This window comes from Sinocyclocheilus rhinocerous, unplaced genomic scaffold (genome assembly GCF_001515625.1).
Source record: "Sinocyclocheilus rhinocerous isolate Xijiao unplaced genomic scaffold, SAMN03320098_v1.1 scaffold504, whole genome shotgun sequence".
NCBI classification, from domain to species: Eukaryota; Metazoa; Chordata; class Actinopteri; order Cypriniformes; family Cyprinidae; genus Sinocyclocheilus; species Sinocyclocheilus rhinocerous.
This window is the reverse complement of record NW_015645076.1, coordinates 2,339,895-2,362,383: the sequence shown is the minus strand read 5'-3', so window position 1 is coordinate 2,362,383 and position 22,489 is coordinate 2,339,895. Positions and strand designations below refer to the sequence as shown.

The 22,489-nt window shown below is 36.3% G+C and overlaps 2 protein-coding genes across 4 annotated transcripts in view; both read left to right on the top strand.

Moving 5' to 3' along the window:
• The first annotated feature begins 1,295 nt into the window (after positions 1-1,295).
• Positions 1,296-16,342, top strand: LOC107705608 (myosin light chain kinase, smooth muscle-like). The gene is made up of 17 exons (XM_016508983.1): positions 1,296-2,136; positions 3,992-4,108; positions 4,296-4,361; positions 7,666-7,707; positions 7,901-8,028; positions 8,508-8,664; positions 9,286-9,591; positions 10,750-10,794; positions 10,903-10,993; positions 11,110-11,313; positions 11,861-12,078; positions 12,159-12,282; positions 13,448-13,600; positions 13,925-14,048; positions 14,164-14,254; positions 14,361-14,495; positions 14,908-16,342. Exons 1-17 carry the CDS (start codon positions 1,497-1,499, stop codon positions 15,159-15,161), a joined length of 2,895 nt encoding a protein of 964 aa, XP_016364469.1. The 5' UTR covers positions 1,296-1,496; the 3' UTR covers positions 15,162-16,342.
• A 1,111-nt stretch (positions 16,343-17,453) lies between these two features.
• The window catches only part of fmnl2b (formin-like 2b), a 36,196-nt gene continuing 31,160 nt past the window's right edge, over positions 17,454-22,489 (top strand). For 2 of the 3 annotated variants that reach the window (XM_016508981.1, XM_016508982.1), the window contains exons 1-2: positions 17,454-18,060; positions 20,822-20,905. In XM_016508981.1, coding sequence (XP_016364467.1) covers positions 17,941-18,060; positions 20,822-20,905 — 204 coding nt within the window. In that variant the 5' untranslated portion in view covers positions 17,454-17,940. The remainder of the gene's footprint in view (positions 18,061-20,821; positions 20,906-22,489) is intronic. The other variant, XM_016508980.1, reaches the window with a different exon arrangement.

Here is a 22,489-nt window from a genome sequence, read left to right as displayed (position 1 = left end):
AGAGCTTTTTATAGCAGAGCAAAGCTGTGGAAATGCTTGAGGATAGCACATAAATGGGTGGCAGTTAAAAATGAGATGCTTACTCATTTCTGTTTGTTCCTAATAAGTCTGGTTAATGTTCCTGCAGCAATGCCCAAGATATACTCCCAGAAAGAGGCGGTGAGGGTCTTTTCATGACATATGCTTTAATTAACCATTGTTTTGTTGTTAACAATAGAATTTGGAATTTTGCTGACCAGAGTTTAAAACCCACACAATAGTAATGTGTTTTTCAGCTTTTTGAAGCTTTGTTTTTGAATGTAATATTTAAAAGTATTTCTCAGATGTCGGCAGCTGCCCCCGATCAGAAGCAGACCTCTCCATTATGACTCATGATATCACATCCCATCTCATCATTATGGTTATCTCTAAGACCTCTAGGAATGACAATGAGGATTGGATTTTTACAGAATAAGAAGTAGATTCATTTAAAGATGTGAGTGTGACTGTTTCATACCAGCAGCAATGGAAAATTCACTCACCAGTTCACCTTGTGGTGAAGCAAAACAGCACAGGAAGCTATTTTATCTAGGAGACATTCCCATGTTGTGTCCATCTTCCACACACACGCACGAGTAGAAGACTAACAGAGAGGTTCATAGCCATATAAGGCTGCCCATGTAACATTTTAATATAAACTGTTGCAGACATGCAACTCAACTCTGATTGGTGAAATGCATCTTCAAAATGGTCCAATGAGGGGCCCCCATTTATAGAGAGGTCAAAAAGTTAGGAGCATCCAAAGAAACACCCAACGGAATAACCAGAACACTTCTTTTCTGGTTTCTGTCCAAGCAGCAAAGGAACAGTGAGATTCTCTTCCTTTTCTCATTATTAAAAAGTTCTTGCTTTTTAATGAATGTAATTCCAAATCAGGCACTGTTGACAGGCTCAAGATTTTTATCTGTGTTTGTATCCTTAACATACTAGTAATGAATCAGATTCTGATGATATCTTGCCATCTGTTTACCTCCTAGCTCTGTTCTGCTGTGCTGATGCCCATGCACTGGAAGTGTTTCCCTAATAAGGCAACGGCGCTCCCCCCTTTGATGCCACATAGATATGAAATGTGTTCATGTCTCCAATTAACCTATTATAGAATGGAGCCTAAGGTTTTAAACAATCCAATTCCACTCCCCACCCTCATATATCTCTCTCCTTCCCTCTGTATGTCCTCTGTCTACTCTCAATTCTCTCCTCCCTCTTTCATTCTGGTCCAGAGGGGTTGTCCCAGGAGTGGGAAGAACAGAGAGTTGCACAGTGACTGGAAGCCACAGACAGAGCAGGACCTCCACAAAGTCACTGGATCAGTGGGATCGTTCATACAACTGGACACCCGTATCTATTTACAGCTTGTGGAACTGCAAGAAACCCCTACCAAAGGAGCTGAGAGCAATTGACGAAAGGAGATTTCATATATTTGGTTTTAATTTCTAGGGGTTAGCAAAGGAAGCCAGATGACAGACTTTAGGGCAGCTCTAAAGCCCCGTTCGGGGCCTAAGCCAGGGTCTGAGATCAAGACAAGCACCCCAACAAAGGTTGACTTTAGATCATTCCTCAACAAGAAAGATGGTTCACCCAAAGCATCTGCTGCCACACTACCTCCAAGCAGTGCACCTTCAGACTTCAGGTCTGTCCTGAACAAGAAGCAAGCACCAGAACCAGAGAAGACTGAGCAAAATGAACAGAATTCATCAAAACTAGCACCCAAGACACCCCAGAAGGAAAAGCAAAGCGGTGTCAATGGTGTAAATGGCAGTGCAATTGATAAAAAGGTTAACGAAGCAACCGAGAAAAAAGCCAGCAGCACGGATGCAGGGACAACTGAAAAAAAGGAGAAAGCCAGCCCAGAGAAGAAGACAAATGATGGACAGATGGCAGAGACAAATGACAAAAAGGCTAAAGTTGTGAATGGAGGAGAGAAGGATGCAGGAAAGCTGCCCATTTTCAAACAGCCCCTCGGTGACATCACTGCGGTGGATGGAGAGAGGCTGAGGATAGAGTGTCAGGTGACCTCTGACCCCCAAGCTGTCATCACCTGGATTCTTGATGGGAAAATTGTGAAGGCATCCAAGTTCATTATCTTATCACAGGAAGGTATGAAAGTAGATACGTTTAACCACTTTTTCACAATTACAATGCAAAATACTATTGATCTTTTTTTTTCTACACAGTTCTTTAAGTCTTTTGATTAATAGACGTTTAATAAATGTGACAGACAATTCCAATGAAACGTGATAACCTTGGGTCTGTAGAGTTATTTAATGATGAGGACAGGTTTAAAACCTTTCTTCCCAAATTCCCTACTTTAGTGTTCTGAGCTGTGTTGTAAATCACATGCTGAGAGGAATGATCTTAAAGCTGAGCCTGATTCATTGCCAACTGGAGCGCTCAGGGATGTTATCTTGGTTCTTTGAGCTCATTCACATTAGGTTATTCGATCTGAGGATTTAAGGTCTCTCTAAGCCTTTCCACTGACATGAGACAGAATGATGATCTGGGTCGCAATTAGACAGTTCTGAAATAGCAATAGAGGATTCCCGCTAAATCAAACAGGGATGTAATGGGTGTTCCCTGCACTAATGCATTATCCAGTGCTTTAGGTTTTCAGTTGTTCTGGTGGATTTTATGTTTAGAAAGCAGGGGCCTTTTAGTTTGTAAGAATGTTAAATTGTGAAAATGTGATTATTGAGAAATTCTTCAGTTCTAAGTTTTCAAATACTTTCTCAAAAACACCTCTTTTTTCTTTTTTCTTTTTTTGGTAGCACTTTAGATTAGGGAACACATATTAGTTAATAGTGAATAGTGTTCTTAAATTTTTTTTTTCTTAAGAAGAAAATTACAGGCTTAATATTTGAAACAATCCAATAAATTCATTAAGCATCCCCTTTTAGGATTTAAGACAAGTTGAAAGTTATGCTAACTTTAAGAGGTTATTTTTTTCTCATTTCTCCTATTGGATTATACTTCATGGTCACAAGCAGGAAAATCTACTCTTAGAACTTTATATACCTTATATAAAAATGCTTTAACAGTATTTGACAAGAAACCTAATAGATATCATCACTGTTTTATAATTTTTTATTTTATTTATTTTTTTACTTTTGACAATTTTGTTATGTTTTACAATTGTTGTTTATGTACAAAATTGTTAATAACCTTGCACGCTCACCCTTGAAAGCATTTGTTTCTTCTCGCACTGAAAATATAAGACAAACAAGAGCTTTGTGGTGATTGTGAAGCGCATTTTAGAGTTCTTGATTTTGGTCGTTCAGCTTTTTCTGTAAGAGCTGTTAATAACTGGAATAATTTACCAATTAATATTAGAGAGTTTCCTACTTTTGCACAGTTTAAGCTACATTTGAAAATATGGTTAAAGATGAGTCAGGTTTGATCATTGAATATTCTTGTGTTTTGAAAAGGTTACATAATTTGGGGGATCTTACTTTCTATTACAGGGGGATGTTTTGTAGTAATGTGGGTTGCAGTTTCTATGTGAGGGATTATATTTATTATCTTTAAATTTTTTTTATTGTATATGCTATTACATTGATGCCCAGGGACAGCAGATGAAATTTAGCTCTGTAGCTAATTGTCCCTGTTAAATAAAGAATTAAATAATAAAAATATATATTTATGGAAAACAACTTTAAAATTGGAAGTTTATTGGATAATATATGTCAATCCTTCTTTAAAATTCAGCTTTTGAATTTATGCTTGGAAATCAAGTATCCTTTATATAATAGTAAAGCTGCAATAGTTTTTTATGGTCTCATAATAGCTGGCATGAGAGATTTAGTCTTTGCAGAGCATAAGCCCAACATTTAGATTTAAATGAATACCAAGATTGAAAACAAAACTTCAATCATAAAACAATTCTGTTGTCAGCTGCTACGTGTTTGGAAGGATGATACACACTTGTCATTCAATGCTACCTCTTGTTTTACATCAGGTGAAAAGTGTTCACTTACAATCGACAAGGCTCTACCAGAGGACGAAGGACGCTACACATGTAAGGCAGAGAATGCACATGGTAAAGCAGAGTGTTCCTGTATGGTCACGGTAGATGGTAAGTGTCCTGTCTTTCCTTAGACTTCTCCTTATTCATGTCATTAGAAACATAGTATTGAGTGAGGGTGCATTACCAATAAAAAGACTAACAATGCCAAATTCCTCCCAGAACTCATAATTAGGATTTATTTTAAACAAAAAGGAGGAAAAATATTGTTATATTAATTTTTATTACATTCCTCTAGATCCTTCAGACCCATCAGCAGATAAGAAAAACAGGAAGAGCTCTTCTGCAACTCCCACTACAGAACGTGAGTAAGAACACATGTTGTGGCCTATTTACTTGAGCTGTTACTAGTTTATTTTTAAAGGGATAAAAAGTTATTAATCTGTTTCTCAACCTCATGGCATTACCAAATCGTGTTCATCTACATGTCTTCCAAATTGTGGAACATAAAAGGTGACATTTTGAAGAATGTTCATGCTCCTCTCTTCCATATAATTAAAGTTTATGGGGACCAAGGGTTGACAAGCACCAAAAATTATACATAAAAGTAGTCCACAAATCTCATGGACTATATTCCAAGTTTTCATGGTCACCATTGACATTGAGTGTATGAAAAGGAGCAGCTTGGACATTAAGTTATAAATAACTCCTTTTGTGCTCCACTGAAGAAAGAAAGTCCTAAAGGTTTCAATTTGAGGATGAGTAAACAATGACAGAATTTTCATACCTGGGTGAATTATCCATTTATGAAAGCACCCTTACAGGAAAAGTCAAATAAAGTCAAGTCAGGTCATGCCTTATAATCGTATTAACCAAATTAGAGCTGAGTGGTAATATACTTTACATTTTGCGACGATACAAGCAGTGGAGATATTCTATATAGTACATATTGGCCTATGTACAATACATAAGTATATGTACATATGTGGATAAATGCGGATATACATGCGGACAAAGTTGGACATACTTCCAACTTTATAAAAAGAGCTGGGCGATAATATAGTTACATTTTGTGATGATGTAAACAATCATCTGAGATTTATAATGTAGTATATCTCTTTATATGTGGCCCTGGACCACAAAACCAGTCTTAAGTCGCTGGGGTATATTTGTAGCAATAGCCAAAAATACATTGTATGGGTCAAAATTATTGATTTTTCTTTTATGCCAAAAATCATTAGGATATTAAGTAAAGATCATGTTCCATGAAGATATTTTGTAAATTTCCTACTGTAAATATATTAAAACTTAATTTTTTATTAGTAATATGCATTGCTAAGAACTTCATTTGGACAACTTTAAAGGTGACTTTAAAACTTTAAAAAATTTTTGCACTCTCAGATTCCAGATTTTCAAATAGTTGTATCTCGGCCCAATATTATCCTATCCTAACAAACCATGCATCAATGGAAAGCTTATTATTCAGCATTCAGATGATGTATAAATCTCAATTTCGAAAAATTGACCCTTATGACTGGTTTTGTGGTCCAGGGTCACATATACAGGAATCCATTGTTTATATTCAAAATCTTGTCTACAACGAACATTTACAACAAATATTCAGTCTTGGCATACTGTAAATAGGCCTTGTGTTGGTTTTACCCCTCTTTGAGGATGACCATATGTAATTAATATTTTAGTAACCTTCCAAAAACCACAATCACTCACTATTAATGTCCATTTTCTCCTTATGTTGTCCTTAATCATCTGAAATGGTTGGCAAAAGCATTTAGTCCTTAATTCTGCTACATATTTAGTGCACATTTAATCCCAATTTCCCTTTCAAAAATATTTGTCATGTGAGAAGATGACCTTACAGACAGGAACAATGGCCATCATGTGCACTCTATAGACTCCCAGAGAGGAATTCCATCCCACAGTATCTGAATGCAGATTGTATCTATAGTGCTCAAATGGTTTGCCTGTTTGTTTTTGTTCCAGCTTTTAACAAATGATCACACTAGATCCTACATTTTAATCCATGTGATCACGATAGTAGAAAATAAACTCAGCCGACAGTGTTTTGGAACAATAGGCAACCAGTACTGCTGCATTTGTTCTTCTAGTATTTAATAAGCATAGCAGCATCTAAGACCACTAAGTGGCTCACATTTACATTGCAGTTATATTCTTAACAAACAATGTCAAAGTGATTTACAATTTAGTGCACAAAAAGCATGTTATTGGCAAATACCAGAATAGAGTACATTGTATTCCCACAGTGCTTGTGGAAAAAGCTTATGTGTGTCCAACCATAAGAGAGAACATGAAAGATAGGAAAGAAGCAATTGAAGATGAAGAGAAGGCCTAAAATGGCAGACTTCTGTGAGCTGAAACACATAAAGATCTGACTGTCCTCTCTGTCTTCCTCACCTCTGTTCTCCCCCTTTCTCTGCCTCTCTGTTTGGACTGTGCTGGAGTATTAGTGGGGTTTACATGTTGCATTGTTTCTTGACGGCGATTAAATAAATAGTGGAGAGAGAGAGCCACTGCTTCCTGGATCTTTGGAGACCCTAAATTTAGTATGTCCGTATAAGGGGAATTCCAGCAAGACACAGTGTCCACACAGACACTCTCTCCCTGGATGCTGATCAGGAGCAACAGTTTCCTTAGAACCCCTGTCAGTTCTCAGTAGATGAATATTGACTAGTTATTTCCTTTGACATGGTGTAAAATGATATATAAATAGAATATAATATAAGCAGGGTTAGTTAGTGAATTGTTTGACAATATGAAATAGAAAGTGTATTATTTATCATTTTAAAGGGGAGGAATAAACAATTACATTCAAACTTGCGCTATTAAAATACACATAATAACAAGATGATGTATTGTGACTTCACCCATTAAATTTTTTCAAACATGCAAATTGCATATTAGACATAACATATTTTTTCTTTGTAAATAGCTTTGTTACATAACCAATATATAAAAGAACGTGATGTGGATAAAGATTAATGTTGTTGTTGTTGTTGTTTTGACATTTTTAAGATATAATATCCCATAACATAACAAGAAAAAAAGACTTTCAAATACATCTTTGACAAAGTTCACTCATTGCTATCATAAAAAAATATAAATCTATTCATGAATAAATTCATAAATAAAAACATTAGATATCATGTTACAATTACAATAACATGAAATGTCACATAAAAGTGTCAAAATTGTTAAATCCTTCCAAAATCATTATTTGTGCTTGTAGTACCTCCTCTTAAAGGGAAAGTTCACCCAAAAATTTAATTTCTGTCATAATTTACTCACCCTCATGCCAATCCAAACCTGTATGACTTTCTTTGTTTTTAGGAGCTAAAAAATAAGATATTTTGATAAATGTCTCAGCTTTTTAATCCATACAGTGAAAGTCAATTGTAACAAAAACTATTTGATAACCAACATTCTTCTAAATATCTCATTTTATGTTCCATAAAAGAAAGTCGTACAGGTTTAAAAGAACATGAGGATGAGTAAATTACATCATTTTCATTATTTGTTGAACTATGCATTTTAATGAAATGTTCATTTTAATAATTATGTACATTTATATCTCTAAAGATACAGTAGGTGCCGTATATATTATGTCAAAACATGCTCTATATCTTCTGCAGATGAAGCCAGAATAAAGAAGAAACCAGCTCCCGCCAAACAGGGTAGGATTACCCTTAAATAATCATACAGGCCCAAGGAATATTTGACCTGAAGGCCATGTACAGATTCATGTTCTTGTGTGATAAGCTGTCTTGCAAAATTCTAATAATAGTAGACAGAAAGAGAAAATATGGAATAATTATTTTCCATGAGAGAGTTGAATATGAACATATGTTAACTTGTGATGCCATGCAGGTTCTCCGCCTCAGTTACTGCAGTTCCCTGGAGATCAGAAGATCAGGGCAGGAGAAAAGGTGGAGCTGTTGGGCAACTTTGGAGGGACGGCACCCATAACTTGCACCTGGCTCAAATTTAAAAAGCCGGTAGGAAGGGTTGGGAAAGGACAGAGAGTTTGTAAGATGACAGATCAGTGGTTCTCAAACCATTTTAAATAAAGGCAACTCTTTATAGTGATTTTTGACATTGTATACTCTTCTCCTGTTTAGTCTTGCAAAATTCTAATAATAGTAGACAGAAAGAGAAAATATGGAATAATTATTTTCCATGAGAGAGTTGAATATGAACATATGTTAACTTGTGATGCCATGCAGGTTCTCCGCCTCAGTTACTGCAGTTCCCTGGAGATCAGAAGATCAGGGCAGGAGAAAAGGTGGAGCTGTTGGGCAACTTTGGAGGGACGGCACCCATAACTTGCACCTGGCTCAAATTTAAAAAGCCGGTAGGAAGGGTTGGGAAAGGACAGAGAGTTTGTACGATGACAGATCAGTGGTTCTCAAACCATTTTAAATAAAGGCAACTCTTTATAGTGATTTCTGACATTGTATACTCTTCTCCTGTTTAGTTCCAGTCAGGAAGTGGAGGCATTTCCATAGAGACCACAGAGAACAGCAGTCAGCTGACAATCGCAGCAAGTGACCAGGATCACTGTGGTTGCTACACTCTAGAACTCCAGAATAAATTCGGCACCAAGCAGGCTTCACTCAACCTCACCATCGTAGGTATGGGAGTAAACAAAAACAGGAAGTGACATACAATGAGAAGAGTGAAGGAGGAAGATGGGATTATGAGAGACTGTATTGCATCATTGTGTGTGTAACTATATTTGCATTTTGCAAAGCTCTACCTTTTGGCCATTTTATGATTTTAAACCCTGAAACAGTAGAAAAAAACTTTGATATAGATCATAACTGTTGCAACTTTATTTATTTATTTATTATTCATTCATTCGTTCATTTTATTTTATTTTATATATATATATTTTTTATAAGATATGAAGAATGTTGGTAACCAAACAGTTTGGTTTACATTGACCCATTGTTTGTTTGTTTGTTTGTTTGTTTTTGTCCATACAATGGAAGTCAAAGGGAACCGAAATTGTTTGGTGGACAGCATTCTTCAAAATATCTTCTTTTATGTTTAAATGTGTAAATGATGACAAAATCTGGGTGGACTATTCCTTAAATATCAGCAGTAAGAATATATGCGTTTGCATTTTGATAAAACATATTAACAAACGATATTTACTAGTAGTCTCCCTATCTTTCTATGCATTGCTTTCTACTTTCTATGCATTGCTGTCCTACTATTACTGACCTCTCCAATGTAAATCTGTGTCCCAGATAAGCCAGATCCCCCAGCCGGCATCCCTGCTGCCTCTGACATCCGCAGGTCCTCACTCACCCTCTCCTGGTACGGTCCCACTTACGATGGAGGAAGCATTGTCCAGTCCTACAACCTGGAGATCTGGAATTCCATTGACAACACATGGAATGACCTCACTTCCTGTAACAGCACCTCATACCACGCCCAGAACCTTCTCGTTGACCGTCAGTATAAATTCCGTGTTCGAGCTGTTAATGTGTATGGAGTTGGAGAGCCCAGTGCAGAATCTGAGCCCATTAAAGTGGGAGTGGAGGAGGTAACAGGTGAGAAAGAACATCTGCTTAATAGTGAGATACATTCTGTTACTGTTGACTGAGGAAGAATCAGTGGGGTCCAAAAGTCTGAAGCCACTATAGTGAAAATGCCTATATTTTGCATTATTTTCTGCTATAATACAAACATTTTCATGACAAATTATATCATCATTATAACAATTTTAATGAAACGTTGAGAAATGTACATGAATTTCAGAATTTATTGAGCTGGTATAAACTCCACAAGTCTTATAATATCATATGCATAAATTAATATTATCAATACTATACAATATTTTATCAAATGTAATGTGTTAAATTTATTAATATTCTATGAAACTATGGCAACATCACTCAAGCTGGCATAAACACCCACACATTTTATAATATTATATGTATAAATTAATATTATCAATACTACACAATATTTTATCAAATGTTATGTATCAAATGTTTTAATGTTCTATCAAATTTATGGCAGCATCACTTGAGCTGGTATGAACCCCACAAGTCTTATAATATCATATGTATAAATTAATATTATCAATATTATACAATATTTAATCAAATGTAATGTCAAATGTATTAATGTTCTGCCAAATTGATTAGATTATATATATAAATGGCTGCAATATAACAAAGAGTGAAAAATTTAAGGGGGTCTGAATACTTTCCGTACCCACTGTATGTTACATTTAACAATGATCTTACAACATAACATTATATGAGTGAATCAATATTATCCATAATATACAATCAATATTATAAAAAATGTAAGGTATCAAATGCACTTTATTGTATATTATATCAATATTATTTGAAATGTATCAAACGTATCAATGCATTTGATACATCACATTTCACATATTGTAAGATCGTTGTTAAATGTAATACACACAGAGAATTTAAAATTGTCAAATGAAATGTATATACACATTATACAGAAATACAGAATAAAATGAAAAAAGGGGAACTACACATAGGATGGGAGAAGGACTAACACCTTACTTTTTTCTTTTCTTTTTTTTCCAAAAGCCAGATTTTGTTCAGGTTTAATTGGAAAACATATATTGAACCCCAAAAGTATAAATGTGATGAGCTAATGCACTACTTAAAAACTAAGCTTTCATATTTTTTCATAAACATTCGTATATTTTTTTTCTCCAGAGAAAAAGGAAAAGGAGGAAGTTGGAGCCACTGTGTCTGATGATGGTATGAAGTTCAAAGCAATTATCCCACCATTCCATCCTTCTTGAATCCAGAGTTTACTAACATGACTCCCACATGGTCAGTCTGATACATATCCTGTTCATTTCACAGATGAGGAGAAAGAACCAGAATACAGAGATGTGGTCATTAAGAAAGACTGTAGCGTTAAGGATTTCTATAATATAGAGGACCGCTTAGGAACGTAAGAGATGCATCTGTCATATCCATCATCAACCATATCAATATAACATATCATTTTGGATTTACTATACCAGGTTTTTCTTCAAATTCACATTGCCTTTCTCCTATCTCAACAAGGGGGAAATTTGGTCAAGTCTTCAAACTTGTAGAAAAGTCCACCAAGAAGGTATGGGCAGGGAAGTTCATCAAGGCATTCTCACAGAAGGAAAAAGAAAATGTGAGGCAGGAGATTGGCATCATGAACAGCCTCCACCACCCCAAACTGGTGCAGTGTGTGGATGCCTTTGAGGGAAAATCTGACTTGGTCATGGTATTGGAAATGTGAGTCCCTAACCTATCTTCTGTCTTCTAAGCAGAAAGACTAATGTGATATAGGTTGACTGAATAAAAGCTTTCATAAAAAGGCCATCAGTCATGTTCCAGGTTGGGAGTGATGATCATGTTAGGTCGCTTTGGTGAACCTACCTTGTGTTCCCTGGTGTCTTTGAACAGGCTGAAATGTTTGGTAGCTGTTTCTTTAAATCATTCCAACAGTTTAGCTTTTTATGGTGAGAGTGGAATGTAAAATCCAGCATCCTTTGATTGGAGAAGTGCATGTCACATGTCCTTATATAGTGAGATGGAGAAACAGAGAGGTGGGGAGAGGACAGCGTGGATGTTCTCTGCTTCAGCTTGGCAGCCATGATGGAAAATAGCCCAGAATTAAATCTCTGTAAGAGAATTGTTTAGCACTCCAGGCGCAGACACTGTTCATTTGGTTGTTAAATGGAATGTGTATAAACAGTTCTAATGCACTGAGATCGCAGTCTGACAGTGATTGGTTAGCGTCACTTAACGATAATGTCATTGTGGTCCCCATTGGCTGCAGGATTTCTGGCGGCGAGTTGTTTGAGCGAATCGTTGATGAGGATTTCGAGCTGACTGAGCGAGAGGTGATTAAGTACATGCTGCAGATCATTGATGGAGTCCAGTTTATCCACAAGCAGGGCATTGTCCACTTGGACCTCAAACCCGAGAACATCATGTGCATCAACAAGACAGGAAGCAAGATCAAGCTCATTGACTTCGGACTTGCTCGAAGGCTAGGTAAACAAGTGCAAACAACTGCAAAAACAAACTGAGTCTGCATGGTTTTCTGGCCCAGTTTTAATTCTTTCTTTTTTCAGAGCATTCTGGCTCGCTGAAGGTTCTGTTTGGAACTCCTGAGTTTGTAGCTCCTGAAGTGATCAACTATGAGGCTATCAGCTACCCGACAGACATGTGGAGTATTGGCGTCATCTGTTACATTCTGTGAGTGATAAATCAGTATCTGAGCTACATCGGTATCACTCGTCCAACAGTCGCTAACAACCGTGGCATGTAAAGACAAAGAAATCAATGCTGAGGACTGGAAACATTTCCTTTTAAGACCATTATTAGTTTTTGGACAACGCGCTTTACAAGCTTGCGTTTTCAATTTATCATATAAACACAATTTTGATTCCTTGGAGGTAGAGTATAAATATTTAAACTGACTAGTGTCAGTTACTTTTATCTTCAGGTTACAAGAGGCTAATGGCCCCGTGTGGTAAAAGGCCGTTTTTTTTGTCTTTTTTTCCAAAACACTAAATAGCTATTAAAAAAATAAATAAATAACACCTCAACACTTTCCTAAACATCTTTTTGATGCTATGAACTGCTAAACTGTCCTGATGGCATAAGTGTAGTCACAAAAGACAAATTTCCAAATAATTTGAATGTTTTAAATATTGCAGACGAGAATGCCTGAAACTATCAGGCTAAGAGTGTCACTAAATTAATATCAGACATTTTTGAAGACCAAGGAGAGTGAGTGGTCATAGTGAAACATCCAAACATTTAGTATCTCTGAAAAGCCCTGAATGTGCTCTGTACAGGACATTCAGACTTAAAACTGTGGCATGTATAGTCTCAGAGAAATTCACTTAAATAAAATGTCCTCACACGAGGATGCAGGGTCTCAGGAGGTTAAAATGTAATTTATTCCTGTCAAAAACTGAATTTGCAGCAGCTCCAGCCTTAAGTGTCACATGATCCTTCAGAAACCATTCTAATTTGCTGAATTTTTTTTTTTTTTAGCATTGCTACATAATTATTTGTGGAAACTGTGGTACATTTTTAAACAATTCTTTGACAAATACAAAAAACAGCATTTATTTAATTATTTATTTATTTTGATCAATTTAATGCATCCTTGCTGAATTAAAAAATTTGGGTAAAAAAATATTTTTAATACATTAATATTTTTATTAATTTAATTTTTTAAAATCTTTTTGACCCCAAAATTTTAAATGACAGTGTATATTTTTTCATTCTCATATGTCTTGGGACCAGGAAAAAAATGTTTACAATAAGGGATGCTTTTAGTTCTGTTATATATGTGCGCTAACAGAATCAAAGATTATTGCCTAATACCCTTCCTCTTGTTTACCTTCAGTGTCAGTGGTCTTTCTCCATTCATGGGAGAAAATGACAATGAAACCCTTGCCAATGTCACCTCAGCCACCTGGGATTTTGAGGATGAGGCGTTTGATGAGATTTCAGATCAGGCAAAAGACTTCATCGGCAGTCTCCTAAAAAAGGACATGAGGTAAGTTAAACTTAGTTTTTGATTCAGAAACATGCTCATTTTTATGGAAATACCAACATTGTTCCAAGTTAAACAAATACTTTTGCAGAGCACTCTATAGATGGACAGGAAGCACATTTCTTGAACAGCTTCTTGACATTTCTTGAACTCTTGACATAGACCCCTAACAACTAACAAAGAACCCAGTAAAATGTACATTATTGTAAATAGAGGTTGTAATGGGCAAAGTAAATTATCACTCAAATTTAGTTCATTCTGAATGTTGAGAAGACGACTTTAAGCATTTGATCTGGATTCTGTGAACCTATAAATGCCACTCCGTAGGGCCAGATTGACCTGCGCTCAGTGTTTGGAGCACTCTTGGCTCAAACAGGACACCAGAAATATGGAGGCTAAACAACTGTCCAAAGAGAGAATGAAGAAGTACATACTGAGACGCCGCTGGCAGGTGAGAGCACTGGCGTTTATTTTGAATTATTTGTTAGACAAAGAATTGCATGGGAAACTGTTTTCTTGGTGGAAGGGACAGAGCTTAGTCTTCATGTTTGAGAGTATCTATGCAGAAAACAGGGAATGCAGTGCGAGCCATCTCCAGGTTCAGCTCTATGGGAATGTTAGGAGGAATCGGCCCAAAGAAAAGTTCCCCAACTGACGGTAATGGTCCAGCAACCAATTATCAATACTGATGCTGAACACTGCATAATAAATGTCATATACGTTAAAATATTGATTGCATATAAATAAATGTGTGTGTGTTTAGAAGAGCCTCCTGCAACGTTCCTTGAGAGTGTGGAGGATGAAAACCGCACCCCTGCGGCCCCCAGCTTCTCCTCTGTCATACAGGATGTAGAAGTGGTGGAAGGCAGTGCTGCCCGCTTTGACTGCAAGATCGAGGGTACCTCTCTTACCTTCAAATTAATCTCCTTTAGGATTTAAAATGAAAATAGTTGATGATATCCTTTTCTCTACCTATATTGTGAGAATTGTTTTTACCTTCTTCTCTCCATGTGATATGGTAATGTTCAAAAGTCACAAATAATGAAAAGGCCTGGCAGTTTGGTTAGAGATTTGATCATCATGAGCCAGAAAATTAGCAAATTAGAGCTGGGTATGATTCATAATGTTTACACTTACACCATATGGTCCACTACTCTTTATATTGATATTTAAATATATGCCCTTAGGGTTAATCGTTGGTAGACCATAGGTAAATGACTGTTGCTGTGTGGTCCACTTGCATTTGAGTTGAATTTTTATTTTTATTTTTTATTTTTATTACTGATTTACTGTGTTTTCTGAACACAAAGGCTACCCAGACCCTGATGTTGTATGGTACAAGGACGAGCAGCCTATTAAGGAGACACGTCACTTCCAGATTGACTATGAAGAGGATGGTCACTGTAGCCTGGTGATCTCAGAGATTTGTCCCGATGATGATGCCAAGTACACCTGCAAAGCCGTCAACAGTCTGGGAGAGGCCTCCTGTACTGCTGAACTGTTGGTGGAGTTTATGCAGGAGGAGGAAGGAGAGGGTGACGGTGAAGTAGAGGAAGAGGATTGAATAATGATGGAAACAGGAGTGGATAATGATGGAGAAGTGAAGGATGATGTGAGATAGAGGAGGAGAATGACTGAATACCACAGGAACTATGAATGTCTTAAACATTTGACACCATTTCGATTCTTCTTTTTTACACCATCTTCATATTTCTTCTTACTGCCTAGAATAGTTTGGAAAGAGCAACTGTTTTGGGGTAAAACTGTTTGCCATGATCAAAGACATTCCAGCTTGTGCCATTCTGTCCAGACAATTGTCCCGACTGATTTACCAAAAGGGACTACAAAACTAAATGTGACAACCATGCCTGTATAGCAAGTTGCAACCATTTGATGCAATGAAAAAAAAATCCACCACTTGTTTTATCATTACATTGAAATCATCCATGTCAGTAATTTTGTGAGTCAGTATACTTTTGTGCGCACATTTGACATTTTAGGTCTGCACTGCAGTGCAATCTAGTGGTATAAACACGACAGTGCTTCCTCAAATAACAATAGTCTAGTCTATATGGTGACAGAATCAATATGAAGTCAATTGAAATACTGTTGGAGACCTTACTGTATGAAGATATTAACTAATGATTATATTATTATGCTTTATTTAATAGTTATAAGAATTATTGTTGCTAAATGATTGAATGTAGTTAATGATAGAAGAAAGTGACCATCATTAGACTCCTGAAATACAAAGAACTGTCTGTGCTGTTTGCACTTTGAATTCATTTTGCCCGATTTGAGTAAATTCACTTGCATGACAGAGCAATGAGGTGAATTTTGTGCAGGAACCTGCAATACAACCCCCTCATATGATATTTATAAACCCCATACAGGCTTCTGCTGCCTTTGAGTGTCTGCACTATTCTCTGAGAATGAATTAGTCATAGAATTAAAGCTGTTTTGTCTTATCTTTTGATTTTTCACTTAACTTTGCATTTCCCATCACATCAGAAGATATTAAAACTTATAACAGAAATCAACTAATCTAAGTGGCCCTGTATGTTAGTTTTGGTTTATTCAGCATAATTGGCAGCGATTTTCTGTGGATATATAAATAAAGTGTTTGCCTTCTGTGCTTTTGTGACATTTATGTTGTTTGTTTATCAAAATTACAGTTATTTAGAGATATCGATTTTCATCATATTGGCACGCAATGCCACTATTTTTCTATCACTATCACAAAGCACAGCATGACCCTTGTGAAAAAGAAGTGCACTTAATTGTACTGAATGTGTACTTCAAATCCAAAAGGATATTTAAAAACTGTACTTGCATATATTTTAGTATTAATCAAATTAAAGGTCAATTAAGTGTACTTAAAAGAGTATATTATCATGACTGTTCACATGTACCGCATGTAATCTTATGTTTGTGCTATATAGTTACATTTAGTCTGTAAGGAAATATCCATTGTATGACATGTCCCAAATTTACCCTCCCAAAACTGCACAATCTGTTATCACTGGAATTATTGAAATAGTTAACCCCATTAATTACAAGGAGGTGTCTACATACTTTTGGTCTTTAATGAACTTAAAATTATTGGAGAGGAATCAGGATTCCTTCAGGTCTTTAGTGGAAAAGACAGATGACAGATGATGTAAATTTAACAATACACTGTATACATTAGTTTATATAGCTAATGATATACCAACCAAGCTATTAAAATTTGATTGTTAGCAAATATATTATATTTTATACATTAAAATATATCATATAATATTAAGCACACAGGTAATTTGGTGATAAAAAATATGGTGATAAAAAGAATACAATAAATAAATAAATAAATAAAAATACCACATATGAATAATACCATAAACATAAAACACTATGACTGTTTGAAAGTTTTTCAATAAAGTATGCTTTTTAAGTATAGCCTACTTTTTATGACTTAAAAGGGCATAATTGCCTTGTTAAACATAATATAATAGGCTATAGCCTATGCATATTAATTTTCTTTGTAATTCTAACTTAAATTCATACTATAACATTTATTATTTTTTCCTTCTTTTCCGTTAAAACTTACTATTCCACCGTCTGCAAAGCTATTATGAAGGGAAATGGTGGCTATTTTGAAGAATCTAAGATGTAAATGTAATAATAAAATAAAACAGACAATTAATAAAATAATGCACAACATAACATAATAAAAACACAGTCGTTTCTACAATAAACTACAAAAAATGCACTTTCTGTGTCGGATTTTTAGAAAGTTACAATATATCTATACCCAAACTACAAATACCGGCATGCAACAGAACAAAACATTGCCTCCCCCTCGACTCCTCAGCATGGCTTTTTGGCACTCCCCAGCGGGGGATTGGTGCTGAAAGGCTTCATTGTGTGGGGGATTGAATGGGGGAGTTTGCGTTTAGTCGAAGTCCGTCTGTTATCATCCACACAGCGCGGATTAACTGGCCTGCCCGAGTCCGAGCCATGCGCGTTATCATGCCGCAAACCTCCAGCGGTGCATTTCTTGTGCATGATACAGATAAATGCGCCCAGCTTCAGACCCGCTGCCGTTGAGTGAGCGATGCTCAACAGCTCCGAAAAATGAACTGAGGGCCCGACAGATATGGATTAACAATGTAGGGATGCTATTGTCGAATTCTCGCAATCTGATACAGAGCTCTGCGGGTTTGCATCGATGGAGAGGGTGTTTGGTCACCTTTAAAAAGCCTGCACTATCTTTTTTGATTGCTTTTTGCCTCTTGATTACATTTTGGTGCTGAATACGTTTTTCCAAAGGGTTTACCGTCGCTGGGCATCAGACAAAAAACATGGGGAACGCAGAAAGTATGGATGCTCAGCTCACAGATTTCAGGGCGAGGGGCAGCAAACCCCCTAAACTGCCCATGCCGGACCCGGCCGAACTGGAGGAGAGATTTGCAATTGCACTGGTAATTTTCACTTATATCCTGAAAAGCCATATCGATGTAATTGTATCATGTGCACAACTAGTATGGAAGCTGGCAGCCCACGCCTGCACACACGCCTCTATTGTGTGCGGTTGGCAGTGTGCATTGGTTTGATGCTGTTTGCGCATGCATGATAGCTACTAATTGCAGGCGCGCGGTACCTTTATTATGGAATCCTTTGGGTTTTTGAGCTGTTTTAGCGTCACCAGAATTGTGACGAAAAAAGCACGACACATGCTTTCTTATTGCGGTGATTATGCACTCATGTATGATTTAAGGAGTCTGTCCGTGCTCTGTAGGCCACTGTATTCCCTGCATTTGTTTTTCTATAGGATTCCTTTAGATGCTGGACTTAACATAACCAATAACCCATGAAGCATGAAAAGCACTTGCACTTATTTAGATACAGATAGAGCTACAATGTCAGTATTATCTTGCTGGTTGATATTTCAGCCAATGGCACAACCTGTCTGATTGTTGTCTGGTAAAGGGGTCTGAAATGCTTCAGTTTGTCAAGAAAGGCTCTTCGAGATAATGTCTTGAGGGATGTACATGATATCTATCCTGTGATTTAATTCTCTCATCAGAATCCAGTTTGCAGTCTATTAAATTTACATTTGGAGTGGTACAAATTTCCCCCCAGAGACCCTAAATTTCCCCTCGGAGATCAATAAAGTGTAACTATCTGTTTCTGTATTGTACCACTGACTTTGATCAGACCCGTTTTCTTATTAATATGAGCTGGTCCTGTTCATGTCTGTGATTGCAGTGCCTTGATTAATTTGACGGATTCAAGACCACATTCTTTTGACAAGCTTTACATGTGAAGTTCTCAAAGGTCTTTAATCAATGCACTTAGAATAGGTCATCTGTTACTTATCTCCCTGATTTGATTTTCATGTTGTCCTTCGAACAGACACACATCATTTGCTTACATTAGAGACCTGCCCACAGAACACTCAAGATCTAATCAGTGCATTGAGAATCTAAAGTCTGCAAATCAGCATAACCACTTCATGCCATGTGTGCATCGTGCATGTGTGTGGGCATGTCTGTCTGTTTGTGTCTGTGTTTGTGCCTGAGAGAGGAGAAACGGAGCGGGGGGAGTGAATGCAAATGGGTTAATGCTGCCTCGTTTTCACAGATTTGCATCACAAATTCTGTCCCAATACAGTTGGCTTTTGCAGCCAACTAAGTCTCTTCACCCTCTTCCACATGTTGGGCACTGCTGCTGTGTTTTCATTTGATGCTCAGACTGTTTGATTTCCAGAGCTTTTCTCTCATTAATCATTTAGTCAATCTTGGGCTTGGCTTATTATGCCCTAATAGAAGAACAGAAAGTAACATGAAAAAGCATGAGAAACTAACAGTATGTTTCAGTCAGTTATCTTTGATGGGATCAGTTAAATTAATTTCAATATAATTTAAATTAATGCAATTAATTAATCTGATTCTATCAATCCTTTATATTATTTTATATTTGTAGAATAAGCATATATGGACCAAGTGTGTAACATACAAGTAATAACGACTTTGGAGATATTTTTCACTAAATTTCATGGAGTATAAAAGAAAGGCTTCATTCTTGGTTTCCTTCCCTAAATCTGCATGTCTTAAAAGAATATTTCACACAAAAATTAATATTTTGCTGACAGTTTACTTACCCTCAGGCCATAGAAGTCAATTAGTTTGTTTGTTCGTTGGAACGGATTTGGAGAAATTTAACATTACTTTACTTGGATCCTCTGCAGTGAATGGGTGCCGTCAGAATGAAAGTTCAGACAGCTGATGAAAACATCACAAGTAATCCACACAACTCCAGTCTATCAGTTAATGTCTTGTGAAATGAAAAGTTGCATGTTTGTAAAATTTGAGTCCTCCATCCATAGTATCGCTTTCTCCAGAGAAAACCAGATAATCAGGAGTAAAATGTGCACAGATCAAGCAAATGTCAGTGGATTTTGATGTAAGAACATGGTGGACTTTTACACTCGAGGAAGCATCATTATGGGTTATGGACTGGTATTTTGTCCAGAAGCGACAGTTTTAACATGACACATTAATAATGCTTTTGTTTCTTACGAACACAGTTTTTTACTTCACAAGTTGTTAATTGATGGACTGAAGTCCTGAGGATTGTTTGTGGATTATTGTGATGTTTTTATAAGCTGTTTGAACTGTCATTCTGACGGCACCCATTCACTGCAGAGGATCCATTGGTGAGCAATACTAAATTGGTGATGTAATACTATATTTCTGATGTAGTACAGAAATCTCTTCTGATGAAGAAACAAACTCATCTACATCTTGGATTTTCAGCAGAATCTACTTTTTGAGTGAACTTTTCCTTTAGGGAGGCACTGTCATTAAACTTTCATTAAATTCAGACAGTTTTTCTTAATGCTGGTGATATGCTGTATGAAGGTGCAGATATTTATTTTCTGTTTGATTGTTGCAGAGGAGAATGTTGCTGTTCTGAAGATATTTAGTCTGTTCAGACTGAAACCATGTTTGAACTTAGATCAGAGATGGGACAAAATAGTAAATATGTTAAACACTGCCTGGTGACATATTTGTTTTTGAACAACTTGCAAAGAAAAATCCATGGTGTCTCAGGAATATTCAAGACTAGCTATTTAGCTTTTCATCATTTGTGTTTTTGATGAACATGGTATGTACAGAATGCTTCAAATGTATGAGAAAAAAAGAATGTTAACGCTCTCTCTCTCTCTGTCCTTCTCAGAACTCTATGAACCTTCCTCCGGATAAAGTGAGGCTCCTTAGACAGTATGACAATGAAAAAAAATGGGAACTGATATGTGATCAGGTGAGAGTGTCTGTTTACATGCATACTGCATAATGAGTCTTAGATAAGCCAGAAAGCAATTTTACAGAACTGTTATATAACCATCTTAGTCAGAGGTTGTTACAACTGTCTTTTTTCCTTTTTACAGAAAATTAAAGTCTTTTTTTATACCCAGTATTAACTCTATAAAGCCTACGCTATCATATTTGATATACAAGATTCATGGCCTCTAAATTATCAACATGTTCAAAACTTTGCTTAAAAAAAACTTGTTGTACAAAATCTACCACATGCCTTTTGTCATCTGTCTGATTGATAGCGTATAGATTGATTAGACTGTTTTAGCAAGTAAAAGGCCTTTTAGTATAATTCTAAAAACGTCCTCCTTCAGGTTAAGGTACATGTGTCTTTTGCTGTGAACTCGATCTCTTTGATTTACATTACAAACTATCAGAATTTCATCTTACATTTTGGCCATATAAATATCAGCAACTGCCCCAAATTGCATATTTTTGCTCAGTTTAGGGCTATTAATAAAAGTGAAGAATACTATATGAGCCATACAAATATATTTATTTTTTATTTGTTTGTTTATTATTTTTAATTTGTTGTCTATGAGTTCAGTGAACTGTTCCATTTCCAATAAATAGTTTGACCATTATTTTATATGTCCGGTTTTACAGGGTAATGCTTTTTTAAAGTGTAAAAATGACAGCCCATGTGCATGACACTAGGGCTGTGCGATATGGACAAAAAATAAAAATAAAAATCGCGATTTCTTTGATAAATTTTGTGATTTCAATTTTAATCACGATTTTGACACACACAGACATGCTTTACAGTCATTAATGCATTCAGTGTGAATTTGAAACATATTTCCAAAAGAAAACCAATTAGAGCTTTATCAAAAAGCTGTAACGTCTCTAGAACAGACATAAGACAATAACTACCACATTTTGCTCTAAGTCTGATTGCATCATATAATAATTGCTGTTAATAGTGTTCATCGTCTGTTTGATTACGTCTTTAATTGATTTTTCTGTACATTTCTGCCATATGTACATTAACTGACAGTCACCACTGATAAGCTACCACTAAATATTGTAGAAATTAATTTGCTGTAAAGTTGCTTTGCAATGATTTGTATCGTGAAAAGCGCTGTACAAATAAACTTGAATTGAATTGAATAAATTGAAATTTTTAATCGCAGACTAGTAAATGGTGAAAATGTGCGACGAGATTGGCTGCTCTATTCCCCATCTAAGGGAGCGGTGTATTGTTTTGTATGCCGTCTATTTGGTGGAAATGACAACAACGCCCATTCAAAATTTGGAAGTACTGATGGCTTTAATGATTGGAAGCATGCAAATGATCGGATTGTAGAGCATGAGGGATCTGAGTTGCATCGCAAATGCATGCTTGTGTGGATTACAAGAACTGCAGGGGAGGGTAAAATTGACAATGAATTGAAACGGCAGTACGAAACAGAGAGCCAGTACTGGTCAGAGGTTCTTAAAAGAGTAGTTGCCGTTATTACATTTATATCTGAGCGAGGACTTGGTTTCAGAGGAGACAACCAACAATTTGGATCACCCCAGAATGGAA